Source organism: Harpia harpyja, chromosome 4 (genome assembly GCF_026419915.1).
Source record: "Harpia harpyja isolate bHarHar1 chromosome 4, bHarHar1 primary haplotype, whole genome shotgun sequence".
Taxonomy (NCBI): domain Eukaryota; kingdom Metazoa; phylum Chordata; class Aves; order Accipitriformes; family Accipitridae; genus Harpia; species Harpia harpyja.
This window is the reverse complement of record NC_068943.1, coordinates 81,436,007-81,456,031: the sequence shown is the minus strand read 5'-3', so window position 1 is coordinate 81,456,031 and position 20,025 is coordinate 81,436,007. Positions and strand designations below refer to the sequence as shown.

Sequence of the window (20,025 nt, the reverse complement as noted above, 5' to 3'; positions counted from 1 at the left end):
TTGCAATTTTAGGAAAAGTTGCCATAGCCTATAGAGGTTCAAAACCAGGGGGCAGGACCCACCTACACACTGGTTTGCTGGGAAATGATGGCAGGAATGAGTTCCCCAAACAAAAGTAGGGAGGACATCATGAGAACAGTCTGCATTGGTGGCAATTTCTCAAGAAGGCTTGTTTCCAGGTATTGCAAATTTAGCCAGACAGTAGCTATTTGGGCTGATTGAAGGTCTCAGGCTGTCTTTTTGCCCAGTTTCCTCCAATTTCATCAAATCAGTTAAGGGCACAGGAACAGGACAGTGTTGGGCTGTCATGCCAGCTCCACCTGCTCTCATTCCTCTGTGCACCAAGCCTGGGAGCTGGACACCAGCCGGGGCACGGGCTGAGGTGCCTCTTTCTGTCCTAGTGGGAATTTAGGAAAATTGAGGCAGCTCCATGACAGCCAAACGCTGTCCTGAGTGCATCCCCTGCTCTAGGGTTTTGCAGTCCCCTTCCCTTTGGGGATGTGGGGAGAGACAGAGGCAGCGCTGCGGGAAGCCAGGGATGGGGCTGACCTCTTTCCCGTGAGCTCTCAGATGACCACGGCTGCCATCCCCATGCCTGCCCTGCTCGAGTATTGCTGCCTACAGCCCTGTACTCACCTCCCTGCTCTTCAGGAGCAGCCCCGCACGGTGTCGGTGTCCAGAGGAGGCTGGTCCCCACCACCCCCATGGACACAAGGTGGGAGCATGGCCCCAAGTCCATCCTGCCACCCCAGGATGTGGGAATGGGTCAGTGCCCCCACAGACATCGTGGGGACGGTTCAACGTGACAAGGAGCTCGGGGCCATCGGCACACCGAGTCCTTCAGGGAACGGGGCAGGATGCAGTGGGGGCCACGAGCGGCATGGCCAAGGGGAGATCGATTTGGGAGGGGGAGGAGGCCTCTGGCTCTCCAGTCGGTGCCTGTGGGGCTGCTGGGGGGAAATATCACACGGAGGATTTGTCATTTGGTGCTGCTGGTGACTTCAGAGCAGGAGCCGGGGTGCGTTGTCCCCCAGCCCCTCCTGACCAGGCACCACTGACCCCACGTTGTACTGTTTCTTCTGCTGCCTTGTTGCCCGTGCAATGAATGCTCTCTCTGGTTTGGTCTCAGCTTTTTATTCAGCAAAGCAAAGTGAAGGTACACACTCCTACACATCATTAAGGCAGACAGGAGTGCTGAGCCCCTAACGTAAAGTGTGTTTTGGGACACAAGGCTGGCTTTGGTCAGGACTGGTGGGAAAGAGCCTGAAGAAAGGGAGCTTCCTTGCAAGAAAAACATTTTGCTGCTTTCACCTCCCTTATCCCACTTGCATTTTAGTTCATTTTTCAACCTGGCTGAGCAGGGACAGGGTCAGGGCTGCACTCAGGGCAGCCCTGGGCATCCTCTCCGTGCCCAGCCATCAGGCTTGCACTGATCTCCCAAGGCTTTTTGTCAGCCCAGGGTCAGCTCACCGGCCCTGGTCCCATCTCTGAGGGATTGCACTGGCATCAGCTGAAGGGAAACCACGACTCCACAGTGAGCAGCAAAGCGGCTGCTCCCTGGGCAGCCCCCGACCTCCACGGGATGGCAGGGCTGCTGGGGAGCAGGGCTGGGTTTCGGAATCCTCATCTCAACCATGTTGCCGCAGGCTCCTGCCGGGTCAGGCAAAGGGGACGAAGGGATGGGAAAAGGCTGCCAGCCCTCAAGACCGTGGCTGTCTGGTGGGGTACGATGGGGTCAGGAGCAGAGGCAGCTGCAATTTTCCTTCACATCGGTTTTGAAGGCTTTAAAACCAGGAACACAGCATGTATGAGACCAGGATCAGTCAGCCTCCCCTTCTCTGTCCCAGAAATGCCTCCCCACCTCCAACAAACACCCTACCTGGAACCCATCCCCATCAGCAGCCCATCAGCTCTGATGGGCCAGGAGAGCTCAGGGTCACCCAGGCCAAGCCGGGCTGTCCTTGGAGCAGCCCCATGGCACGGTGTGATGAGGGGAGCAAACTGAACATCACACAGCCAGTGGCCTCAGATCTACCGATCTCACCCCAAAAGGGAAGGGAAGGCACCATCCCACTGATGGTACCTAAGCATGGACACGGTCTCTCCCCTTGCGCTGGGTGCTGGTGCTCGCCCTGCACGTTGCAGCACCCACGGGCACCATCCAGCCTGGCTGAGGGATGGGGAGATGCTCTGCTCCGTTCTGGGGGTGACTGCTTTGGGTGCAGCTCTGCTCCTGGTGAGAGGACAGTGCAAGCCCACTGCCTCGCTCTGCTCACCTGCACCATCAGGAGTTTTGTCTCGGTGTCCATGTGCCCCTGGGCTGGCACCACCGGCATCTCGGTGCCGCAGAGCTGCTCAGAGCGCAGGGCCTCGGCGATGACAGTGACATTCACCTTCTCTGCAGGGGCAGATGGAGGACATTGCTGTGACACTGCCTCAGGGGCTGGCTCCAGCTCAGAGCTGTCCCAGGGAGCTGGGGAAGGGTGCAATGGGTGCTATGGGACCAGGAAATGGAGGGAAGAAGCTGGAGAGTGCAGAAGGAAAAGGGGAGAGAGGGGAGGGGAGAGGGAGCTGGGAGGGGGAGGAAAGGATCAGAAAAGTGGTGACAAAGAGGAGTTTTGCAAGGAGTCTCGCCGCTGGGCTCTCCTCCCCATCCCCAGCCCTTTGCCGTCCCCTCCGTACCCAGGCTGGTGGCTCGCACGCTCCACTGGAAGGTCCTCTCTTCATCTGCACAGACACAGCCTCTGTACACCCTGCCTGTGTCCGCCAACACCTCCAGCTCCGCCGACTCCACCAGCGTCACCCGAACCTGCCGGACCACGGCCACGGCTCCATCAGCCCCCACCAGACCCCTGACCCAGGGCCCCCCTCCCAGCCCCACTCACCCGCAGGCACTGCTGCAGGTAGTTGAAGACGGTGGCCACAAGGGTGAAGGCTTCATGGCGGACCACAGCATAGGGCAGCGCCAGCTCCACGAAGAAGGGCTTGAAGGCCGTGAGGCTGATGGCAGGAGCCAGCCCCAAGCCCAACGGGGACGTGCAGAACATCCCAGCTTCCCACACGGTGATGGCATCGGGCACTGTCACCATCACCTCTGCAGAGCCACCCTCCCTGCAGGGTGATAGAAGATGGACGACCTTGCAGGCTAGGTCTGATGGGCAGAGCCAGCAGAAGGAGCGTGCCAACCCCCTTCCTCTCGGTCCTGGGGACCATTGGTGGCCATCACATGCTTGGTGATGGGCAGAGGTACCATCAGTGTTCTTATCTCTTATGGCATCCCTTGCCTACAGGACAGACTGCCCTGGTCTCCTGGGGTCGGTGCTGAGGTCCAAGGGAAGGGGCTGGACATGTCTCAGTGTCTCTCCTGGATACATGGATACTGAACCAGAGGTCTGGGTGCTGCACCCAGAGGTGAAGCTGATGCAATAAGGGCAGTCCCCTGGCTTGAGGTCTGCTGGGGCTTCTTACTCACCCCACAGGGACCAGCTCCCACAGCCATGTCCCCAGGAAATCCACCTGCATCCCTGTGTCCAGCATGACACCGGTCTGCTTATCCTTCTCCAGTCCTGCTCCTGCAAACAGGGGCATGATTTGAACATGCTGCCAGAAAGGATGGAAAGAGTCAGGATGTCCCCACCCATGCTTCTGCAGCCAGCATGGAGCCTGTTACAGTTTCTCTCCACTCACTTTGCAGGTATAAAGGGCTTTGGAAGTGGATGTTCGGTGCACAGCCCAGCTGAGCATTGGTGACAGTTTTCAAACCTGCATCCTGAAACATGACACAAGAGAAAAAAGCACCATGCTGAAGCCCAGAGATACCAAAATGCCTTTCCATCCCTCTCTGAAGCAAGGAATCAACATGTACTTAAAGCCCCATGCCAGAACACAGTTCCCAAAGACTGGGACCCCTCGCCATGTTGCAATGGGAGTGCAAGAGAGGAATATCTGTGCCAAGGAAAGCTGTTGCTTTCCTGCTGTTCCAGGGACAGTTGGGAAAGGTCTGGTGGATCTTCTCTGCTCGCTCCATTCCCAAACAGCCCCAACCCCTGGGTTGCTGCCAGTGGGAGACGCACCCCCAAAAAAGCAGGGGAATGCCAGACTGATCTATGCTGTTTACTCCAAGCCCAGATTTGTGATGGGAAGAGCAGAGCTTAGCCCCATCCCTGTGAAACGCTGCTGTGCCTGGACTGACAGATGCATTTCACATGTCTGTCCCAGGCTGGTGAAGCAAGAGGCAGGGCATGTTATTTGGGCAGTGTAAGAGCATGGTTCGTGAGTGCAGACGTGGGCCGGGTGAGGGACCGGGTGCCCCCTGCACCCTGAGTAATCCTTCCTGGGAGGAAGAGGAGCGTGAGGTAGGGCTGGAGGGCTCTTACCTTAACCAGGCCATAGGAGCCTGGCTGGAGGTCAGACACCGGTACCTCCCTGCGCCACAGGCTGCGGTGCCATCTTCTCCATGGCACGTCAAAAAGGCTAGTGGCTGGACGGCCTACCACCATGTCTCTGAACCCGTTTCCCGAACAGAGAGGTGAATCAGGTTCTTCAACTTCAGCAGGATAGCTGTCTTCAGGAAACATTGGGAGTAAGTTATAGACCTAAACCAAACACGTGAAATTTGGGTGAGAAAGACATGAAATTCTCTTGGCCCAGCTCCAACCCCTTTTGCCCCTGGCATAGCCCCAGAGCTTCTGCACCTCCCAGGGCATTGCAGTGCTGCTGCCCTGCTGCCAGCCCCAGCCCCTCCGCTGGGACCCGTCACTGCCCCGTCTCTCTTCTCCTCAAGAGCAGGGGATGCTTCCCACGCCCGCACCCTGTTTTCAAGGTTTCCACCCCAGGAGGCACCACAGAGCAATTCTGTGGCTCAGCCCCCCCCCGGTTGGTAATGCACGACCTCCCCTGCAAAGCCCCAAAGTCTGTGGGTGGTGGCAAGGGCTCGCTGGGGGCTCCCGGCCACCCAGGATTCATCCTGCAGGGGCAGCTCCCCCAAGGTCCCCACCGTCCTCCCCTAAAATGGGTGACAATGGAAAGAAACTACTGTCCCTGTGCCCCAGCAGTGAGTCCAGTCCAGCCCAGCACTGAGGTTACTCCAGACTCACCATGCTGGGGTTGAGCTTGACCTTGAGACCGGAGGACCACATGCGTTGATCCACGATGTGGATGGCACACAGTGACCCCGGGGCAGCTTCCACCTTCAGGCGGAGCTGTGAGCCCACCAGAGCCCTCTGCTCTGAGAAGGACAGATTCACCTGGAGAGAGGGGAAGCCTTTGGGTTAGGGGAGAGGGGAGCTGGTCCCAGGAAGGACCTCTGTGCCGCAGCCTGACCCCAAATGCCAGCAGAGGATGGAGAGTGAGGACTGTGATCAAAGCCAGGAGATGGTTTGCAGCAGCAACAGGAATGGTAGAGGAAGGAAAACCCTCCCTGGAAGGAGAGTCTGGGACCAGCCAGTTGCAGGCGATGAGGAAAGGCTCTGCCGAAGAGCAAGGCTCAGTGCCCACATCTCCCCACCGAGCCCGGCAGCAACTCCCCCGACTCCATCAGCCTCCGCTCACCTTGCTGGGGAAGCACTTGGCCACCTTGAGCTCGGTGCTGTCAGCCACCATCTCACCATCGGGCAGCACCACGTAGCCCAGCACCTTGGCTGTGGGTGCCAGCTCGGGGCCGATGGGCAGCTCCAGGGAGAAGAAGCCTCTCAGCCCTGGGCCGTGGGAAAGGAGGGGAGATGAGGCCCAGGCACGGAGAGCAGAGCCCTGCACAGCTCGTCCATGCCTCGGGACCTACCAGCCTCTGCAGGCACCTCTTTCCTGAGGACGGTGGCAAAGGTCCCCTTGGCCAGGACCTGCAGAGGAGGAGATGGGAACAAGTAAACTGATGCTTTGTGTGGAACTGGCACAAGCAGATGAGGGGAGGCTGTGGAGGACTCTCAGGGACAGACTATTAGAGCTGCATCCTGCCGAAAGGGTGGAAATGGTGCCCCAAGACCTGACAGCTCCAGGGTCCATCCCCGAGTCCTGAACCCAAGAATACCTGCCCAGGGCTGGCTGGAAATGGCTTCTGCTGGAGGGGAAGGCTTAACCCCACACCCCGCACAGCCTTATTCTCCTCGCCTGAGCTCTGCCCTTCATGCAGTCCCCCATCTCTCCCCAGGTGAAAGCTCACCAGGAAGACCACATCCAGACTTTGCATCTCAGTTCCCATGGCCTTCTTATCAAACAAGTAATCCACCCCAAGCTGCTGGGGCTGGCCGCAGAGCAGCTTCTTTTCCAGCCTGCCGATCTTCAGGAAACTTTTGCTATCCGAAGAGGAGGGATACAGGTAGCGAGTGTCACTTTTGTAGTTGAGGTATTCCTTTTCTTCATGCTCTGAGGCTGGAGGGTCATCCTTGAGCTCACCCTGAGGGGTAGAAATTGAGGCTCTCAGTGGCAAAGATCAGCTCAGCAGCAGAGCACGGTAGGGGTGGAAAGCCACTCTGCAGCTGCGACTGCCATGCGTTTTGCTGCGACACCGCTGCAGGAGCATGCCAAGAAATGGAATCCAGCTGTGCTCAGCACCTAAAAATTAGAGCTGTGTGCCATCACGGGGCTTGTCCAAAGGACACTCAAAGGGGTAGCCAGCAGATGGCAAGAGGAGGCAGGCATGGCTAAGCAGCACATGTGGGCAGATGTTAGGAACTGAAAAAGCATCCCACAAATATCTGATCTTGTGCCTAGATGGTGAAGGTAGAAAGGAGCCTGAAATTCGGCAGTGAAGTATGAAAACAGTAAGGCAGAGAGAAGGAATTAGAGGAAGAACTTGCAGAATGCATCAAAAGTGAGAGTAGCCCCTTTTCCCAGCACAGGAGAAGCACAAAGGGTGCCGGGGTCTGCAAGGTTTGACAGGCAACCAAGGTGTTATGCAGGGCTAATGAACACGTGCAGCTCTTTACCATAGGATGCTGCGGGTGCAATAAGACCAAATGAGGTTAAGGGGAGGCTGGAAGATTTTGTGTAAGAAATCCTCTGTGATCTTTACTAAATCCAGGGTGCCCGAGAGGTGTGGGACACGGATCACTTACACGCAGGGAGACCTTGTAATTCCAACCAGAGGTGTCCAGCTCAAAGGAGGCTCTCCCCGATGCATCCGTAAGCAGGGTTTTCCTTTGCATTTCTCCTCTAGCATTAACCACAAGATGGAATTCTGTCTCCTTCAGGGCAGAGCCATTGGTTCCCTTCAGCAGCATCTGCACCGGGAGGGACGGGGAGATGCTCTGGGCTGGGCAGCAGCCGTGGGGCAGAAAGCAGGGGTGGGAGAGCGGGGTTGGGGGTCAGAGGGAGTGGGACTGGGTGCAGCAGGGTGCAGGGGGAGCCCTGCGGGGTGCAGGGACCCCCCCATTACCGTCCCAGTGTAGGGAATCCCAGGCTTGTAGAATTTATCGGTGTTTTCAAAGGTGATCGTGGCCATTTCATACACAATCATACAGCTTTTGATCGCTCTACGTGACATCCCTGTGGAGAGGAGGGGGAGATGAGAGAGGCGCTCAGCAATTTGTCTTGGTGATTCCCCCCAGGAAAGATGGGTCAGAGTCTCAAACATGCAGCATTACACATTTGCTCCTTACTGCTGTCTTTGCAAGTGGCCGTATGAAACAAAGCTGTCCTCTTGCAGGCAGTGGTTAGGGGCAAGTTTGCACAGTGCAAAACCACACTTGTTGGGCAACAAACACAAAAAATGGTCCTCAGGTGTGATGGGAGCTGTAGCGTTAGCAGGACCATGCTAAGCCAAGATCTGCATGCTACCAAAATACCAAGCTTTACCCCCAAATGCCCTTTTTAATGGCTGCAAGCAAATAGAAGAGGCCACTTGCAGCTGCACTGTGCTGAAAATGGGCTTTTTACTTGACCCTAAGGATATGTCTAACAAGCCCTCTCAGGCAGATAACAACTATTTATAACTAGATTCAAAGTCAGAAAGACCCGATAAGAAAAACAATTACCCTAGTAGCTCTCCAGACACTAATCAAGCACACTTACTAGTCTCAGGGAGGCAGAGAGTGGGGAAGGAGAGGTGGACGATGGAAGGATATCTGGGGGTGGGATGTTGGAAAGGAAAGAAACTCCTGATCAGCCTTCAGGACCTAAGGGATTCCTCCAGCAGTCAGGAGTAGAGAAAAAAATGACACCAAAGCAAGTCAGGCCACAGAGTGGCTGATGCTTGTGGAGGGGAAGGGCAGAGACCCTGGGGACACCCGAGCGGAGCAGTTGTGCCATGTCCTCCAGGTGCCACCACCCCAGGACATCACCAGGTGGCTGTCGGCATGGCTGTGCTCACCGGTCCCCTCCTCCAGCAGCGATGCATAGGCATAGAGCTGATTCTCGTAGTGCAAGCCGGTCAGGTTGAAGGAAGCCACCGGCACCTTGGTGGAGAAGCAGCCGTTCCTCCCCGTCTGAAGGAGATAGTCACCTACATCAGCAGCAGCCCTGTGACTGGGCCCTTGAGTGTCATTTGCTGTCATCCTTGGGCTCCCAGCTGCCGCTCACCCCACTGCTGCTGCCTCCCTCCATTCTGTCCTGCAACCCTTGGATCCTGCAAGCTTGGCCCCCCTGGGGCTGGTACTGTGCTCTGCCATGCAGCTGGCTGTCCCATTCCTGCCCATCCTGGCCCAAGGACCACCCCAAGTGTCTCTGCTCAGCTCCTCTTTGGGATGTAGCACTTTCACATGAAGGCTGGATTGCCTGGCAATGCCCGAATGATGCACCCAGCCATCATCAGCCCAAGCACCCCAAAATGGGGAAATATTTCCAGGACCACCACCCATGTGCTTTCTCCCTCTCCTGCTGCCCTCACCTGGCCCCTAAACTCAGCACAGATCCTCGCAGATCCCTCTGGTAAAATATGTTCATGGGACTGGCACAGCCTGGCCTCAGCCATTCCCCGGAAAGTTTTCCCGGACGGGTACCTGTCAGGAGGGCGCAGGAAGGGGAACAGATGGGGATGCTGCCAGGGGAGCATCACCCCAGGAACAGCCAGCCTTGCTGCTGGGGCTGCTCTCCGACTCACCGCCCACAGACGTCCAGTGGGATCTTCTCGTCCTTCACTGTCACAACACGGGGCAGCTGGATCAGCAGTTCAAAGTGGGGCGGCCCTGGGGGTAGACCAGCAGGGAATGGGATTGTGCTCATTTCTTCCTTCGGGACTTTCTTGCCATCCCATGTGATGGCTCCCAAACACCCCATCCCAAACAGCCTTTGTCCCCACGCACCATGGTTCCTCACGCTGAAGGAATGGCTCTTCCCCTCCACCTGGATGACGTACGTGCCCAGGGCCAGCTCTGCAGCCAGCGGGAAGGATAGGTCCACGATGCCCTGCCGCGGCCTCACGTTCCGCCACTCTGCCACGCGTTTTCTGTAGAGATCCTGCACATGGGGACACGCGGCGTCAGCCCTTGCTCACGGGGCTGAAGACGGGGTGGGTGGTGGTGGTGGGTTGACAACCTCAAGGACTCAAGTCACCATGCGTATCCTCGCAAGAAGCAGAGGTTTTTGCCCTGCCATCATGCTCAGAGCGGCCCTGAGGGCATCACCTCTGCAGAAGGAACATTTCCCCCTGGGGGCTGTATTAGCCAAGCTCCAGCCTGGCTACAGCAGCCAGAACTGGCAGGGCGATGCTCCAGCCTGGACTGGGAGCTCAGGGCATTCTCCAGTTTAGGTCAAAGTCTTTGTGGCAATAGCCATTGCTGTCTTCATCCGCGTAACCTGTCCCTTAGCAGCGTCTCCCCAGAGGACCCCTGTCTTGCAGGCTGACAGCAAGCTGACCCTGAGTGGGCTGGAAATGCAGATGAGGAACCCAAACCCTCCTCGTAACTTCTCTCAGCACCCGCATCAGGGATGTCCCTGTCCCTTGCTCCTTGTCCCCAGCATCACACACATGCTGGGGCCCTTTGCTCCTCCTGAGGGAGCTGGCAGGCTGGTACAGGGCAACAACTCACCTGCACGGTCACCAAGGGAAGCTGCAAAGAAAGAGAGAAGAAGCGTTTAGCATGATCAAAGCACAGAGGGCTGAGCTTGTAGTTGAGCCAGGGGCTGAGACTGTGGGGTCTGGCTTGGTCCCTACAGATCCGGTTGCTGGGCTGGGGGCTCAGCAGGGCTCAGAGCCACTGTCATTGCCTGGCTCCCACTGCCACGTCCACAGCCGTGGCGCTGCCTTTTCCGAGCAGCGGGAAGCGAGCAGCGAGGCTGCGTTGTGGAAACAGCATTAGCTGTGCAATTGGGCCTGCCAGCACCGCGTGACAACAGGAGTCTTAAAACCAGCCGTGTTATAATGGTGCATAAAAGCTACAAAGGAGAGAAGAAGGGAATAATGCATCTCTTGTGCCAGTGCTAAAAGCAAGGAGCTGCACCCTGGGTACTCAGGCTGGGAAGAGCTGTGTCCCGTCCCCCCCATCCCGTGTCCCCTTGGTGTTTGGGGGATTCCCTCCCTGTACCCATCTCCTCCATGCTCGTGGTGACACTGAAGGCTGTGTCACTGCTGCCGAGATCGATCATCTTGGGCATGTGGGGATCCTATTGCCTCCGTGCCCCCCCTGCACCCTGACCCCATCTCACCTCCCTGTTGCTGGGAATGAAGTTTTGATCCAAACGGACAATTCGAAACTTCACTGGAGAGAGCAAAGGCAGGAGCAGGAGTGAGCGCTAGGACCTGGGACCCAAACCTGGGGATTCCATCCCAAGAGCCTACGAGCTCTTCCAGCAGCTCCTGCCCCTCACCAGTTTGCCCAGGCTTGTAGACAGCCTTGTCTGTCTGCACCAAGGTCCCCAGCTCCAGGGCTTTCACCAGGACTTTCTTCTGCTCAGAGACCTGCAGGGAGCCTCCCTGGATGGAGACGTGAAGATGCGCGACCTCATAGATCCTTGCAGGAGGGGTAGAAATCTGGCCCCAGGGAAAGAGCAGAAATAGTTGCAAAGCCTTTACGTTGGATGCCAGTGAGACATCATACCCGTCCCCATCGTCACCACCCCATTGCCCCGTGAAGGCACCAGGGAACTGGTGTGCATGGGAAGATGACGCAGATATAACCCACAAGGACTCTGTACATGCCACATGTCCCTCCACTCTTCACCTCACTCGTTGCCCATCCAGCATGGGCCCCATGTCCCCTCCCAGTTTCCCCAGCCCGGCTCCGGCATTGGGTAGGGGATGGATACACCCCTTCCCTAGGTCCTCAGCCCTTCCGCGGGGCCATGACTCACGTTGGAGAAGCAGGGCCAGTTCAGCTGGAGGATATCACTGCCCTGCTCCTCCAGGGTAACGTTGGGGACGCCGTGGCTGCTTGCCAGGTGGAGGGTCACCCGCACAGGCTCGTCCAGGTCCATGAGGTGGATGTGCACCTTGCCTGTGTATGGGTAGTAGAGCACGGCGGGGAATAACACCATGTAGTGCCTGGGGAGGAGACACCTTGACAGTGGAGGAGAGCAGGGACCCCCCCACCAAATCCCAGTGCTCCCCTCCACTCCAGACTCTCAAGGTGGGGGCCACTTGGGTTTTTCCAGCCCTGGATGCTCTCTGCAGGGCTATGCCACCCAGCCTTTCCCCCACATCTGCCCAGGCAGGCTGGCCAGTGCACAGACCGGAACAGAGCCCCCTTTGCCTAAACACCTTGGGAAGGAGCCGAGGGGTCGATCAGCAGAAGGAGGAAGGGCTCTGCTCACCCACTGGCTTGTGTGTGAGGTTGCATCTACACCAAAGCAGCCTGGAGACACCAACCTCAGGTGCAAAGTCCTCTATGGGGCAACCCACCACCCTGAGCATTTCCACCCCCACCAGCGACCGCAGTCACGGCAAGGTTTGTCACACCACTGAGACCAACCACCATCCCACCAGGCATGGACAGGCAGACACAGAGAGGGCTTACGGCTTTGCAGATGCTCCAGCTGTGAGGTATAGGATGCAAAGTAGCAGGCAAGGCAGGGCAGCTGCAGACCCCATGCTTGGGGGTCCACGTGGAAGCAAGGTGGTCCCAGAGCCCCTGCGCTGGGTCTTCTTCCTCTCTTCAAAGTTTCACCTCCCCGCTGGCAGCAAGCAAAAGCCAGCGAGGTCCCTGGCTGGGACCCAGCCATCCAGGTGGGACAATGTTTAACCACAAGACCCAAGCTTTGCTGGGTTCAAGGCTCTGGGCAACCAAACCACACCCGCGGTGGTGAGCACGTGGTGGGAGCGCCGAGCCAGCTCAGAGCTGACAGATTAAGCCGCACATAGGGAATCCTGGCAGGAAGGAGGGGAATAAAGGGACTTTCTGGCAGATGAGTTCCTTCATGTGCACGCTGCCCTTGACCATCTCCACCTGACAGTTCCTGATCCAGTAAGTCGTAACTCATGGGAAGCCTCCTCTCTGTTGATAATACTTTGCCTAGAGGTATCTGTCTGGGTGGACAATTGCCACAGTTTTGCAGAATTTACTCCATAATGAGCCAGCCGCTCCTGAGAGTGGGAACAATGCCAAAGTGGAGCGCTGCACCCTTGTTTGGCCATGGTTTGCACATCTTATTTGAAGTTGGGAGGTGAAGCCTGCCCACCCTGCTCCCAGCACTGGGGACAGCCACGCACTGCATTTCTCCCTGCCCTACTGTCACCCTGGGGTGGCTAGGACAGGAGCTGCCCAGCTGGGAAGGAGCCAGCAGAAGCCCAAAGCCCTGCCTGGCTGCAGGGAACAGGCCAGGGGAGATGGTAGCTGGTGGATGGGTCTGGCTGTGCCATGGTCTGGAAGCCACGGGCAGGTCTCTCCTGCTCCAGGTGGGCATAATCCAGGCACCTCTGCCCTCTGAGGGTTTGGGGCTGTAATGGATGCTCTTTCTGTGCACTTACCGCTTGTCCCTAAGGCAGGGAGAGGTCTACCTTGGGGGCAGACCTAGTCCACCCCAGTGTAACTCTCACCCTGCCACATTGCTCCTCACACCATCCAGCGCTGCACCCCATGGAGAAGCTGTGGTGTCCATAGGGATGCTCCATGTGCAGTGATGCAGGCACCTGGCATGACCGTGAGGAGACGGATCGCCCTCCCCGTGCTCCCCATAGCACCCGAGGCACAGGGAGGACACCACGCACACACACCACCAGGTATGGACTGTTTAATCTTGCACCCTTGTCTCATAGTTCAGCATCAAGTATGCTCTTCCCACGTGGCAATATCCTCCTGCCCCCCTCCAAGCCACACGCCGTGCTCTGGACCCCTCCCCAGAGCTTGCTGCATCTGAACAGCATTGCCAGCTTGCAGGAGCCTCTGGAAGAAGCAACCCAGCAAGCCCACGGGTGAACTCCACTGCAATTCATACCGTCAGGGGCGGAAAATGGTGCAGCGAACCCCCAGCCCTGCCTGGCACATCTCTTCCCCCTACCCAGTGTGCAGGCGGGAGCCATCCAGGCAGACGCGGCTTCCTACCCAGGGCCAGACACAGCGCCAGGATTCGGGGAGACAGGTAATGCCCTGGGGAGGGGATGCACAGTCACAGTAAGAGGGTTCTGGGGACACCTTGCACTGTTTTCAGGGTGCTGACGGGTCCCTGCACTGCTCTGCTTCCCCTTGCACCAGGGCACCGTCCTGCTCTCGCAGGCTGCTGGGGTGGTGGCAGGTCTGGGGACACATCCGCAGGGGACGAGGGGACAGCACGGCCCAGCCTCTGGCTGTGCCACCTCCCTTACATCCCCAGCGGCTCGGTCCCTCTGCCTAATTGCTGGTCCCGGTTGTGTCTTCCTCACACTGCAGGCTGCCCATCCCCCTGCCAGCACCGGCCCCAGCACAGCGTGGGAGCGGAGGCTGCTCAGCATGCTGGTCCCCACAGCGATTTGCAGACATCTCAGCGAGGGCATCAGCCATGGCCTGGCGGACAGTCTCTGTCAGTTCGGGGACATCCTTTGGGCTCAGGCCCTGGGTTTCTACCTTGGGGAGGATTCGGATGGTGCACGTCCCTGGAGAGAGAAGGGAAGGGCCAGGGATGCTGTTAGACAAACCCACCAGGAACCAGGTCTTCCCACCGGCATCCTCCACCACCAGCTGCCTCCCCACACCTCAGTGTCCCACAAAGAGATGTCCAAGCCCCACCTGCCTCATCCCCACTGCCAGCCCTGCATTCCAGCAACTGGGCTTCTTGCCTGTCACTTACCGGAGGTGAATTTCTTATCCTTGGAGCTGAAGAAGTCCCAGTACGGGGAGATCACGATGGGGAAAATGGGAACCTGTAGGAGATGGAGGGTCAGGGGTGTCCTCCATACAGACACCCTCCCCAGCTGGGACTCCAGCTCCTGCCATGCCCCAGGCTTCAGCAGTTCCCCATCCCCTCCCTGGGTCCTGCAAGGCAGGGTGCCTGTCCCTGCAGGCCCCAAAAGACCCTAACGTCCCCCATCCCACTGCCCCAGGGTGCATGCCCACCCCACTCCATCAAGGGCAAGCGGAGGGAGAGGATGGCCTTACCTGAGCCTGAACAGCCAAGTGGAAAGCCCCACGCTTGAAGGGCAGCATGGATTTGTCCTGGTTCCTGGTGCCTTCAGGGAAAATCAACACTCGGAGCTGTACGGGACAGGGAGAGATGTGAGCATGGACCCCGACCAGAGCACCCTGGGATCTGCTATGTCAGTCCTCCCCACACCCCCCCTTGCCCCATCGGTGTTTGCTCCCCGACTCCCCCCTGCTGCCAGCACCCCCCTCACATTTTCACGCCGCATGATCCTGGCCGTCTGGGAGATGACATTGATTGCATCTTCTCTTTTGTGGCGGTCGATGAAGATGATGCCACTGAGCCAGCAGGCCCACCCCACGGTGCCCATGTACATGATCTCCTTCTTGGCGATGGGCACACAGCGGTCAGGAATGACCTCCACCATGCCTGGAGGACGGATGGGAGAGGAAAGGATCCATCCCTGCCCAGTGGCACCCAGAACCAACCAGCCCTGTGGCTGTAGTGACCTGGCATCATCTTCCATTGTCCCAACCCTCTCTCTGCAGCACACCCATAGTCCTGAGCTCCTGTCCCACCAGTTCTTCTGGCCTATGCCTACCACATTGCCCTGTACAAATCCCAGTGCTGGCCTTGCTGGGACCCCCCCAAGGTGAGCCTGGTCCACCCCTGCAGCACCCCAAAGGCTGCCCATGCAGTGGACCCCCCCCCCCCGCCTTGCACGTACCCATGAGGTCAAGAGAAGCTTGGTGGTTGCAAACTATGACATAAGGCTCCTTGATGTTCAGATGCTCAGAGCCCCACACCTGCATCTTGATGCCATAGAAGCGTTTGAGGGGTAGGATCGCGGCACGCAGAAGCCTAGGGCAGAGGAACACATGTGGGGAACAGATCAACAAGGGGGGGGCTGCTTGATTTTTTCCAGCCCTTTGCCATCACTCAGGGAGCAAGGTGCAAGATGGGCCAGGCTAGATCTGGTCTACATGAGCAAATAGCATGTCCCAAGGTGGATCTGTGTTCAGTCTCAGTGATGCTTTGCTTTCCTAAGCACATTTGTAGCCTGCATAGCTTAGAGCTAACCTTGTAGCCAGCCCCAAGGTGAGATGAGCTGCTGTCTCAGTAGTAGAAAGTCTGCACTGGAGCTGCTGAGGAAGAAGAGCAGCCAGCACAAGCTGGTGGGAGAAAAAGAACAGGCTTTTTGATGTCCAGAGATGATGGGAAAGCAAGAAGAGAAGGGATGGGATGTCTGCCCGCAGCCAAGATTCAAATCATCACATCCCAATGAGGACAGGCGCCTCTGGCCAGGTGAGCCTCACCTGAGGCTCCCCCACATGCACAGCTGGATCTGCATGTGCAGGCTGGAAACCCAGACAACCAGGCTTGCAGCCTGCGCTGCAGATACCTAAAGCCAGAGGAGCTGGATTGCAGCCAAGAGGTGCTGAGCCATAGATGGATGAGCACTGGTGATGGACATGCAGAGGAACAGTCTTGAGACAGACAGGTCTACAGGGATGCGGATGTCTCCAGGGACTGTCCCTGCAGAGCAGCCAAAGGGCAGCACTGTGGGCACCAAGCTTTGTGCTGCGGGTGGAGGGGGAAGAGAGCAGGGAAGCGAAAACCAACTCAGCTTCATTCGTCAGAGAATATCACAAAGAATAGCTTCACTGGACCTGCAGTGTCAGGAAGAGATGGAGGTTTCATCTGTGCAGATGGAAGGGGGAACAAGGAAGAGTGGTGTCACCATCCACGGAGGGCTGGACAGGAAGGTTAACATCAGGATGGCAGTGCTGATGAAGGGTGACGCTTAGTATGAGAATAACAAGAGGAGTGGAGGGAGGATGGAGCAACGGGGATTGCAGCACCCACAGTGGAGATAAAAAGCTGGTACGCTTTCTGTGTTGAAACGGGGCACTCTCCAACCCACAGCATGAAGAGTACTCATGCCAGGGTCCACACATCTGGCAGCGATTGGTCCCAGGGACCCCAAAAAGGACAGGGCTGTCAGCAAGAGCTCACCACGAGGGAGAGATGAGAAGTTTGGGAGGAGAGAATAGAGGCAGGCATGGAGGGAGAAGGAGGCATGATGTTTAGAGGGTCTGTTGTATCAAAAGACCACCCAGTCCTTGGGAAGTGCAGGCTCAGAGATCCCTGTGTCTGCAGGGAAGGAAAACACTTGTGGCAATGCCCCGAAGCCAGGACTAATGACAGGAACATGCTTCAAGCCGGAGGCTTTGTGATTTGGAGCCTGAGGAGGAGACAGAGCTGGGCGTGCTGCTTCAGCAGAGGATGGCTGCAAGGTGTGGTGGGACAAGATAAGGCAGCATGAGTCACTGCTGCGTCACGCCAGGTATTTGCACTAAGCCCGAGGCATTTGCCACAGGGCTCAGAGCACCTCTGGATGCGTGCATGTGTGCACAGCATTTCTGCACAGAAAGGACGAGGGAGAGAGGCTACACAACGGACTGATAACATCAAATCTCTGACCACACTCCTGCCAAGGGCCCGAAATCCATCAGCACAAATACGTGATGGCTTGAGCTTAGCAAATACCACAGGCTCAGACGTTTTTCACTCTGACATAATTATATCCCTTTTGGTATGCTATCATGCCCAGGAATCCAGTAACAAGATTGCAACACCCTTGAAAGCAATCAGACCTTCCTCTCATGTTGCACAGCGATGTTATCTCAGCTGCCACCACGCTTGAGTACAGCTGACAGCACCAGCACTCGACTCGCCAGGACATGACTGCGCCATGCCCGACAGCTGGTGGCACCGAGACAGCCCAAAAGCCCTCTGCCAAAGCGTGGTCCCCAGGTCTCCCGCTGAGCGAGACCTGGCTGCTCTGCCAGGGAGACAGCAATGGGTGTGTATTTGCATCCTGCTAATGATTGTACCTCCAACCTTTGCCACCCCCCCCATCACCCACCCAGCTGATGACCCCAACATTGCGATGGCCAAGAACCATCCCTTTTATGCTACTTCATCCTCCAGGGACCACTAGTCCCAACCCAGCTGGCCACCTCTGTCATGGCCAGCACCTCTTCACCACACCACAAGATGCAGATGCTCCCTTCATTGCCACATGGACGTGACCACAGCCCTCACCATAGCCCCAGGGCTCAACCACTGGCCGTAACATGGCTGTGGGTATGCCCAGAGCAGGAGAGAGCGTGTGTCCACAAAAGCACATGAGCTCCTCCGTCACAGCCAAGCCCCAGCCACCTCCACATAGGAAGCACATCCCCAGGCTGTACTCACTTCATATTCTCCACGGAGCGTCCCCGAAGAGCCGCAAAGGGGGACAGGAGGGTGGCCATGACCACAATCCAGCAGTTGAAGAAGGCCACCTTGCAGAAGTAGTGGAAGGTGGCATTGTACCGGTAAAGCAGCAGGGCTGCCAAGGGGAGGAGGAGCAGCAGCCCGTGGAACAGGACCACCTCCATCGTGCTGCCCCAGCGGGAGGATGCTGGGGAGCTCAGCCCGTGTCCCTGGGAGCAGGGCAAGTGGAGCAAGGGATGCTGAGGAACGTGGCAAGTGAATCAGGTGTATCAGCAGAGCAGCGAGTAGGCGTTCAGGGCTGGTCCAGGGGAAGGTGCTGTCTGTATCTCACCCTGTACAAAGGCTTGAGGATGGATTGGTTCAGATAGGAGGCAGGCTATCCCACCAAGGGTGGAGAGTGGTGGTGAGTCAATGCCAGGGCCCCTGTGTCACCCAAGGTGCCACTGCTGATAAGTGCCATCCTGGGCTGTTAAAAGCCTTTGCAGTGCCTCCGACTTGTTGCAATCAGATCTGTTGCCCACAAAAAGTGTCCATGCTCTGGGCACCTCTCCTGGCCACAGGGACCCCAACCCTTGGAAAGGGGGATCTTAGCTGGTAGGGACAGCAGGAGCTGGTTCTGGTCTGTGCCCATCACCCTGGCAAGGCTCGTCACAGATCCCTGTTGGCATCACGGCTAATCCCCAAACCTCACCCTGGAGAGTGTTAGATTATTGGAAAATATCTCCCTGCTTCTCCCTGCCTGGGTCTGCAGCAGGCACGTGGTGCCAGTGCTCCCCGTCTCCCTGATCCCCCCTGAATTTGGGCTGCAGGGGACCCTCTGCCCTTCCCCTCCCAAGGCGCAGCATCCGTCATCACGGTCCAAGCAATGTCACAGGGATCGGAGCCCTGCAACCCGCCCTGCTTCCGTCCTGGGCTGAAGGAGATGCCAGTCCTCGCCCCAGTTGGCAGCCAGTGGCTGCATTGCGTTAGATGTTTACATAGGTGCCATTAGCACACACAGGGCTGTAATTAGCCTCTCCTTCCGCTCTGTTGCTTTCACACTGGGCACGTAGGATCCAGGCCAACTCTAGGTTGCCCTGCAGAAACTCTGGTCTTGCTTTTAAAAAGCAAGCGCTTGTCATTCCAGAGATAACTCTGGCCTGGTCTCTGCCACCAGCAGCATCTCCCAGCCTGGCTCTTCCATGTCCCAAGCCCTGCCAGGGACATCTGCGTGCTGCTGCCCAGACCCATCAGTTCATCTCTGACCCTTGGGGCATGAGCCTGAGAGCAGAGGGCTCTGCTCACGCCTTCCCATAACAACCCCACCAGGGCTCTGGTGCAAACAGTCCCATTATACCGTGCTGGGGAGAGGCATCACATCACCTGGGTCAAACCCAGCACCCCTGCCCCTCATCTGGCACAGCCTACCTTCAGCAAAACTATTCTGCATCTCCCCTGCTCCATTCCCCTCCGTGCCCAGGGCTGCTCTTTCCACCCACACCTTCTCTCTGTCCCTGATGATGTGGGTGCAAGCAGATGCCTTCGGGCTCCTGGCTGTGTGATGCTCTCCGTGCTGTCAGCTGAAGGGTGCCCTGGTTCAACCAGCGTGACCCAGAGAGGGCTCCAAGGGTTGCTTCCACCACGCATGTTGCAATCCCTGTTTCTTCATCCTCCCATTATTCACATATTCAAGCTAAGATTGGGCCATATCTTGAGCCCACCCTTCCTGTCCACCCTGTCCCAAGGTGACTCCTCTCTCTCTTCTTCCCTTTCTGTCTATATGGATGTGGAATCCTTTGTGCACCAGCCTGGTTTCTCATCAGACAGCTCAGCTTTTGGATGGTCTCCTTCACTTCTGCTCTTGCTGCTCTGCCCAGCCAGTCTCACAGCCTCTCGGGGTGCTCCCAGCTGAAGGAGATGTGCCTTCATGCCACAACCCGACATGGCACTTTTGCTCCACATTGGGCAGCTTCTTCTCCAGTTTCAGCAGGAGCCAGGCTGAGCTTTGCTGCAGGGGAAGATCTGCCTGTGACAGAGCACAGCTCAGTCCCAGGCTCGGGGAGGATGAGCCCTCCTTTCCATAGGGACCCTAGAAGAGAGAGAGGGCAGTCCTCAAGCCCAGTGGGGGCAGAAGGAAGGAATTTAAGGTGCAACTGCCTGGGCACCATCTTTCTGCATGCTCTGAGCTTCAGATGACCACCGGCCCTGAAGTTTCCTGCTAGGAGCTCTGCTCTTAAGGCAAAACCTCCTGACAACTGGCCTGTAACCCCCCTGGGGTCAGAGCAGGGCTGTTGCCCCTAAGTGGGGTTGGGGAGGTAGCAGAGGCAGGGGACAGCTTCCAGC

General features: G+C 57.5%; 2 protein-coding genes across 3 annotated transcripts; both read right to left on the bottom strand.

Moving 5' to 3' along the window:
• Window positions 1–1,118: 1,118 nt before the first annotated feature.
• LOC128140790 (alpha-2-macroglobulin-like protein 1) lies at window positions 1,119–12,103 on the bottom strand. 2 transcript variants are annotated; one of them, XM_052785053.1, is made up of 22 exons: window positions 11,886–12,103; window positions 11,224–11,413; window positions 10,741–10,903; window positions 10,579–10,631; window positions 9,963–9,983; window positions 9,237–9,390; window positions 9,035–9,119; window positions 8,822–8,933; window positions 8,306–8,420; window positions 7,373–7,482; window positions 7,053–7,217; window positions 6,158–6,391; window positions 5,780–5,837; window positions 5,551–5,696; window positions 5,097–5,246; window positions 4,377–4,595; window positions 3,688–3,769; window positions 3,473–3,572; window positions 2,886–3,111; window positions 2,683–2,809; window positions 2,277–2,473; window positions 1,119–1,782 (listed from the first exon to the last, which is right to left on the bottom strand). In XM_052785053.1, the coding sequence occupies exons 1-22, from the start codon at window positions 11,957–11,959 to the stop codon at window positions 1,765–1,767; spliced, it is 2,799 nt and encodes a 932-aa protein (XP_052641013.1). In that variant the 5' UTR covers window positions 11,960–12,103; the 3' UTR covers window positions 1,119–1,764. The 2 variants fall into 2 exon arrangements, with proteins under 2 accessions (XP_052641013.1, XP_052641014.1); XM_052785054.1 differs by having other exon boundaries at window positions 2,277–2,398; window positions 11,886–12,102.
• Window positions 12,104–13,112: 1,009 nt separating this feature from the next.
• Window positions 13,113–17,946, bottom strand: LOC128140797 (1-acyl-sn-glycerol-3-phosphate acyltransferase alpha-like). Its single transcript, XM_052785071.1, has 6 exons — window positions 17,683–17,946; window positions 15,149–15,282; window positions 14,675–14,850; window positions 14,439–14,534; window positions 14,131–14,203; window positions 13,113–13,936 (listed from the first exon to the last, which is right to left on the bottom strand). Exons 1-6 carry the CDS (start codon window positions 17,865–17,867, stop codon window positions 13,695–13,697), a joined length of 906 nt encoding a protein of 301 aa, XP_052641031.1. The 5' UTR covers window positions 17,868–17,946; the 3' UTR covers window positions 13,113–13,694.
• Window positions 17,947–20,025: the final 2,079 nt, after the last annotated feature.